The sequence below is a fragment of the Mustela nigripes genome, chromosome 9 (genome assembly GCF_022355385.1).
Source record: "Mustela nigripes isolate SB6536 chromosome 9, MUSNIG.SB6536, whole genome shotgun sequence".
Classification (NCBI taxonomy): Eukaryota; Metazoa; Chordata; class Mammalia; order Carnivora; family Mustelidae; genus Mustela; species Mustela nigripes.
The window spans coordinates 1,497,391-1,503,894 of NC_081565.1; the positions used below are offsets into that span (position 1 = coordinate 1,497,391).

The 6,504-nt window shown below is 68.5% G+C and overlaps 1 protein-coding gene across 6 annotated transcripts; it reads left to right on the forward strand.

Annotated features, from left to right (window-relative positions):
- The first annotated feature begins 1,730 nt into the window (after window positions 1-1,730).
- On the forward strand, window positions 1,731-6,504 carry TMEM250 (transmembrane protein 250). Of its 6 annotated transcripts, none has more exons than XM_059410334.1 (2): window positions 1,731-2,250; window positions 4,192-6,504. In XM_059410334.1, exon 2 carries the CDS (start codon window positions 4,241-4,243, stop codon window positions 4,727-4,729), a length of 489 nt encoding a protein of 162 aa, XP_059266317.1. In that variant the 5' UTR covers window positions 1,731-2,250; window positions 4,192-4,240; the 3' UTR covers window positions 4,730-6,504. The 6 variants fall into 6 exon arrangements, with proteins under 6 accessions (XP_059266317.1, XP_059266315.1, XP_059266316.1 ...); XM_059410332.1 differs by lacking the exon at window positions 1,731-2,250 and adding an exon at window positions 2,916-3,018; XM_059410333.1 differs by lacking the exon at window positions 1,731-2,250 and adding an exon at window positions 2,920-3,022.

The window sequence follows — 6,504 nt, forward strand, 5'->3', positions numbered from 1 at the left end:
CCACCCAGTGGCCACTGGGGGGTCAGAGCTGGGCCCACCGACCACCAGTGTCTCCTCATCCACGAAGTGGGGGCAAGGCCGTGTGCCATCAGGTGGTAAGGACTGGAAACCACGTGTTCCGCTCACTCGGTCTGGTAACAGACCGCCCCCAACCTAGTACTGAGAACACCAGTCTTTCCCCTGAGCCCCGGGTCTGCAGGCCAGGATCCAGCCACGGCCCACACAGGCTTCTCTGCCCTGTGCTGTCTGGGGTCCCCGCCCCAGCCCTGCGGCCTCCTCGCCCAGCTGCACTCCTGCTCCCACGGGGCAAAGCCGTGGCCACAGTGCTCAGCACGGAGCCCCTCCCCACGACCTCTCTACATTACCCCCGTGTGCCCGTGTATGCCCCAGAGACCCCGAGTGCCCTCCACCTAACACCCCACATGCCACCCGCATGGCCCCCCGCCCCTGCCACGTGGCCCATGTAACTCCACATACGACCCGCCCCCCCGCCCCGTGAATCCCTCCTCATGGCGTCCCTCACATGCCCTGCACATGACCACCTTACAGACCCCCATGTGCTACCCACGTGCTTGTTCTCCGGAACCACCACAGACCCCTCTCTGTTGCCACTCTTATCCACACTGCTGCCTCACCCCTGCCATGTGGCCCAAGGTGACCCCCACTGGACCCATGCGCCCCCCGACAAACCCCTCCTCACCGCCACCCTTCCCTGCTTCCGGCGTGGCCCACGCAACCACTACGGGATCACACGAGCTTCCTTCGCTCACAGGTCTGCTGCCTCTCCCAGACACTGGAAAGCTGCGCTCAGAAGAGCCCAGCCCTGGGGCGCCTGGGTGGCTCAGTGGGTTAAAGCCTCTGCCTTCGGCTTGGGTCATGATCTCAGGGTCCTGGGACCGAGCCCTGCATCGGGCTTTCTGCTCAGCGGGGAGCCTGCTTCCTCCTCTCTCTTCCTACTTGTGAACTCTATCAAGTAAATTTTTAAAAAATAAAGTAAAAGAAACATTAAAAAAAAAAAAGCCCAGCCCGGAGCCCCCTAAATGGCGTCCCCCACACGCACCTCACACGCCTGTCATGTGTGCCCCCCCAACTGTGGCCCAGTGTCCACCAGCACGGCAGCTGGGTTCTAGGAGGGAGCATCAGAACATGGCAGGGGGGCGGGGTGCAGCTTCTTCTGACCCAAACCTGGAGACGCCACAGGGTCACCTGGGCCTCAGGATCTGGTCACGGAGGCAGCCTGGAGCTGGGGGCAGGAAGTGCAGCCCATGAGCTGCTGCCCGGAGACTGTGGGGGTGTGTATGAGGACCCCAGAGGCTGAGCCCCTCTGGGAGCTGGGGGCTCAATCAGGCCTCAGAACCGGGGCAGGCATGCTGCCTGGCATCCAGCAGACGTCAGTGTTTCCACGAGCTGGACGTCATGCTGACCCCTGCCGAGGACGAGTGAGTTAAACATGACCCCAAAGGTAACACTCCTCCTCCCCGTTTAAAGTGGGGAGCAGGGCCCAACGAACCGTAGAGAACAAAGGGTAGAGGTTCTCGGGTTTGTAGACCTTTGGGTGTCCTCCCAGGAGCCCACTCCATTCTGCCACAGAAGCTCGAAAGCAGCCCCAGACGGCACAGGGGCGCCGGGCTGGGCGGGTCCAGGCAGCCGCTTGAAGGCCTGGAAGCCCCCGGTGGACCCAGCCTCGCTCCCACCCTTCCCTCCGCAGAGCCGGTCTGCAGCAACAGGACACCGTCCCGGCAGGTGGCGCCCGGCCACTGCCTGACGCCCAGCCCCGAGGGCAAGCCGGGGGACGGGGGTACTCAGGAGGGTGGAGAGCAGGATCAGGATCCCCACCGGGGCCCCAAATGATAGAGTCGGAGGCTTCCCCTGGCCCTGCCCCGAGGCAGCCCTGAGGACACAGCCTGTGCTCGCCGGCCAGGCTCCTTACCTGCGAGCCTGGGCGGCACCTGGGGACGGACCCGACTGTGGCTCAGAAGTGCTGTTTCGTGAGGCTTCCGGGGTTGTGCGAACTCGGTCCGTGTGTACCCGGCCACCCAGCAGAAGCACGTCTCACCGTGGCCGGGCGAGAAAACTGGGCTGATGGGGGCGTGGGTCTGTCCACGAGATGTCTGCGCTCTGGGCATGGAAGACCGCGCAGAGCAAGCAGCAGCCCGCGCACACCCGGGGCGGGCACGGGTGCCCGGGAAGGGACGCCGCGCGGGCGGAGGCAGCTTTCCGGAGGAGGGGCACTGGACTGGGGTCTCGCAGGTGAGTAGGAGCTCGGCAGGCGGCTGGGGAGGAACAGAACCGGCGAGAAGGGACAGGCCATGCAGCGAGCAATGGGACCTCCGCACAGACCTGGAGGGGCCTGATGGGGTGCCCCGGGGGACCGGGCTGGACCGGGCGGGAGGGCCCGAGCGCGGAGCAGGCGCTTCCTGCAGACACCCAGCCAGCAGAGCGCCGCGTGTTAGGGAGTCTCCTTTCCTGCCAGGCGCTGCCCCTTCACAGGCCCCGGGCGCCTGCCGAAGCGCTCCCGCTCCTTCCGCCGACCCCGCCGGCCTCCTCCCCGAGGGCCAGGAGCGCAAAGGCCAGGACGCAGGAGGCCGCGGCAGGGACCAGGTGCGGGGTGCGGGCCGGAGGCGAGGGCCCCGGGGCTTCGGGCCCCGGAGGCGGCGGCCACCCCGGAGGGCTGCAGCGGCCCGGCGGCGGGCCCCCATTCCCGGGGACGCGCAGCCGCATCTACGAGAGAGACCGGAACCCGGCCGGCCTGAAACCCTTCACGAATCCGCGCGCGACCCTCTGGGTCCGGCTGGGGCACCGCCGGGCGCGCCGGCGGGAGGGGGCCGGTCCCCAGCCCCGCCGCCGCCGCTCCGCGGGCCGCGGACACGTGAGGACGGCGCGCGCGTGCGCGGAGGGGCTGCCCACGGTCCGCACGCGCAGGCCCGCCATCTGCGCCTGCGCAGGACAGACCGAGCGGCCGGCGGCGTACGCGGGACGAGGCGTCGGGCGGCAGTGCTAAGGCCGGCGCGCACGCAGGCACGTAAGCACGCACGCCCTGGGGAAGTGTCGAGTTCCGGCTGCTCAGAGTCTCTCCGAGCCGGGGGGAAGGGAGGCGCTCTCGGTGTCGGCTCGGGCGGAGGGGTGGGAGGGAAGTGCTACGGTGGCCGCAGAGGGACGGGGCTACGGCTCCCGCGCTGGGCCAAACGCCGCCGGCCGCCGGGCGCGCAAGCCCCGGGCCCTTCGGGGCGGCCTCGGGCAGGGACGCGTGAGCGGCTGAGCCCCGCAGCCGCCGCGCCGTGGGCACCATGCGGCCGCCCTGCTCCTGGAGCCCCGTGGGCCGGGGGGTGCCGCAGGCCCTGCCGCCCGCACCGCCGGCCTTCCCCGGCGCCGGCGCGGAGAGGGCACCTGGTGAGCGGCGGACGGGCCTGCCCGGGGGTGGCTCGCGGGTCCGCGCCGGTGCCCGCCGCCTGCCTGCCCCGGGAGCCCGCGGCGCGGACGCTGGGCGGGGGGGGCGTGCGTGGCGGCGGCGGGCCCGGGGCGGGAGGGAGGCGGGCAGGGAGCCTCGCGGGGTCCAGCGGACGAGGCCCGCAGGTGCAGGTGCGGGCCGGACCGGGGCAAGCGCGCGGAGCCGCCCGGGGCTCAGACCAGGCTCTGGCGGAGCCTGCGGGGAGCCCTGGACCCGCCCGGCCTCCGCCCCCGTGCACGCCCCTGGCCGGCCCGTGGGACGTGTCTCCCGAGCCCGTAGCCCCCGGCTGCCCCGCTGTTCACACGTCCGCACGACACGTCCGCACGTGCAGCTTTCCCTCCACGAGTGATTCAGGCGGTCACCAGAGACCACTCGGCGTTTGTCCTTTCTTGGTCCCCGGTCCGTAGGCCTGTGGTGTCCTCTGCCTGCCAGGCGTGGTCCCCAGCGTCCCCCACCCCCGCCCCCACGGGAGCACAGCGCCCCGGCCGGCCAGCCGGGCAGGGAGGGGAGGGGGGCGGACCGGCTTCAGGTCATTCCTAGGGAGCCTCAGCGCCAGGGCTCCGGACCCCCTGTCCGGCCTCGCGCTTGGCTCCTCGGTCTGCGTCCGGTGCCTCTGAAGCGTCCTCGGTGCTTCTTGTGGCGAGAGCGGCCCCCGGGCACCCGAGCCGAGGGGGCAGGTTCCCCGTGGCCGGCTCCGGCGTCCCGGGGCTCACCCCGCTCCTGTCTCTGTGACTTCCCCGCAGGCCGCTGCACCCCCCCGGGCTCAGCTGCCACGCGCGGGCCTAGGTGCCCATGACGCCTATGCCGACCGCTGCGCGGACACCAGTGCTGCCACCAGCTCGCCACAGCGCCCGGGCCCCGATGCCGGTCATGCCCATCCCGCGGCGGGTGCGCTCCTTCCACGGCCCGCACACCACCTGCCTGCACGCGGCCTGCGGGCCGGCGCGCACCTCCCGCCTGGCCCGCACCAAGTACAACAACTTCGACGTGTACGTGCGCGCGCGCTGGCTGTACGGCTTCATCCGCTTCCTGCTCTACTTCAGCTGCAGCCTGTTCACCGCGGCGCTCTGGGGCGCGCTGGCCGCGCTCTTCTGCCTGCAGTACCTGGGCGTGCGCGTCCTGCTGCGCTTCCAGCTCAAGCTGTCGGTGCTGCTGCTGCTGCTGGGCCGCCGGCGCGTGGACTTCCGCCTCCTCAACGAGCTGCTCATCTACGGCATCCGCGTGACCGTGCTGCTGGTCGGGGGCCTGGGCTGGTGCTTCATGGTCTTCGTGGACATGTGAGGGCCCGGCCCGGGCCTCCGCCGCGGGCTGTCTTCCCCGCTTCTCCTGACCGGCTGGGTCCGAACTCCTCCCGCCTCGCGGGTCTGGGCGGCGGGGTGCTGAGACTGCTCCGGGAAGGGGACGCGGGCGCCCCCTCTGCTGCTCGTTTTCTGCACTGACCCTCCTTGTATGTCCCTGGGGGGTCAGGCCTCCTGGCCGCCAGCCCACGCTTCCAGCCCTCGCCTTTCCCAGCTGTACCAGGATGAGGCCCGTTGGCCCAGCCTGCCCTTGGAGAGCCTCTGTGTCCCTGCTTCCTCTCTGGGACACGGGCATCACAGGCTGCCAGCGAGGGTCTCCTGGCCAGCTGCACGGTCCCTCCCCGTGAGCCCCCAGCCCCGGCCCCAGCCTTAGGGAAGTGTCAGGCTCAAATGGCTGGCGTCCACACTGCCACAAAGCTGCTCGCTCTGCCCTGGGCCGCCCACGTCCCGGCACAGCTCTCAGGCCCTCCGTCTGTCCCCCTGAGTGGCGGTGGAGTCCTGAGTCCCAGGCCGGGCTTCTGGGCCACATTGGTTTGCTTAGACGTGGTTGAGTGGGAGTCACAGGCAGCCTTGGCCAATTCCCAGATCAGGGATCAGCCCTGGTCCTGGGCAATCTGCCTTCCTCTTGGGCAGGTTTGTTGAAAACGTCAGGCGGGATCCCATAGTCTCTCCGAGCGTAGAATGCTGGGGCGCCCCTGAACTCCTTCCGGCTGGGAGTGGGGACAGCAGCCGAGCTTTGCCCTCTCTCCCTTTGAGGGATGGCTGGCACTGAGTCGTGCGTGCTGGGAGCTGACGTCAGAGGTCTGGAGAAGCACCACAGCCTCTGCGCGCCTGTCCCTGGGACGTGAGTGGAGCTTCCGCTGGAAGAGCCCCTCTTGGGCGTGCGTGTGCACGGGCTGGGCTGTCCCTGCGTTCTTGCCCTGTGTCAGAGCCGCTGCTGAGGGATAAGCAGAACTGAATGTGAGGCCGAAAGGAGCAAAGGGCCTGTTGGTCCATCCGGGGGCCCATGTCTTGTGCAGACCCCTGGCTTCTCTGTCAGAGGAGGAGAGGGTGGCCTGGTGGCCCCATAGTCACAGCAGGTGTCCTTGGCAGGTGAGAAACCGCTCGGAATAATGGTGCTGGGACAACAGGCAGAGACCAGGGACAGCAGACAGCCCCATCCTGGGGTTGACAAACCCCTCATCCCGAGTTGTGCCTCCCCACCCCCGAGCATGGGCAGTCGCCCCTTTGACCTTGTGTGCCCAGGAAGTCCAGAGGCCAGGGGAGCTGTCGGACAGTTGGGTGCCCCGGGAGGAAGACTCCAAATCAGGAAGAGAAGGTGAAGAAAGCTCGGCTGTAAACCACGCTCTTTGATTTGTAGCCGGCTTCTGTCCAGCAGTTGTCAACTCGGGGACGGTGGGAGGGCTCCCGGGACGAAGTCCTTGCTTGGGTGGAGTCTGCGGGCTCCCTGGATGCCCGGCGGGGAGCTGACCTGCGTGTACCCCACTTCTCAGCGCCGCAGAGAATCTTTTGCACTAAATCATGCTGTTTCCTAAAAGTTTTGTTCTGTGTTAACTCCGATCCCCCAGAGCTCCCGCCACAGAGGTGGACATGTGTCCGCACCGTCAGGACAGCAGGAGGGGTGTGGCCGGGCTGCCTCGAATGTGGTTGCGGCCACATGAGGAGCTGGCACGGTGAACACAGAGGTGCTCGGTGACGCGAGCGCCTGTTAAATTCTTTATGAGATGAGCCACCTGCATTAAACTTATTTTTTTAACA

Coding starts and splice junctions, on each gene's coding strand:
- TMEM250 (XM_059410334.1), top strand. CDS start 4,241: ATGACGCCTATGCCGACCGCTGCGCGGACACCAGTGCTGCCACCAGCT.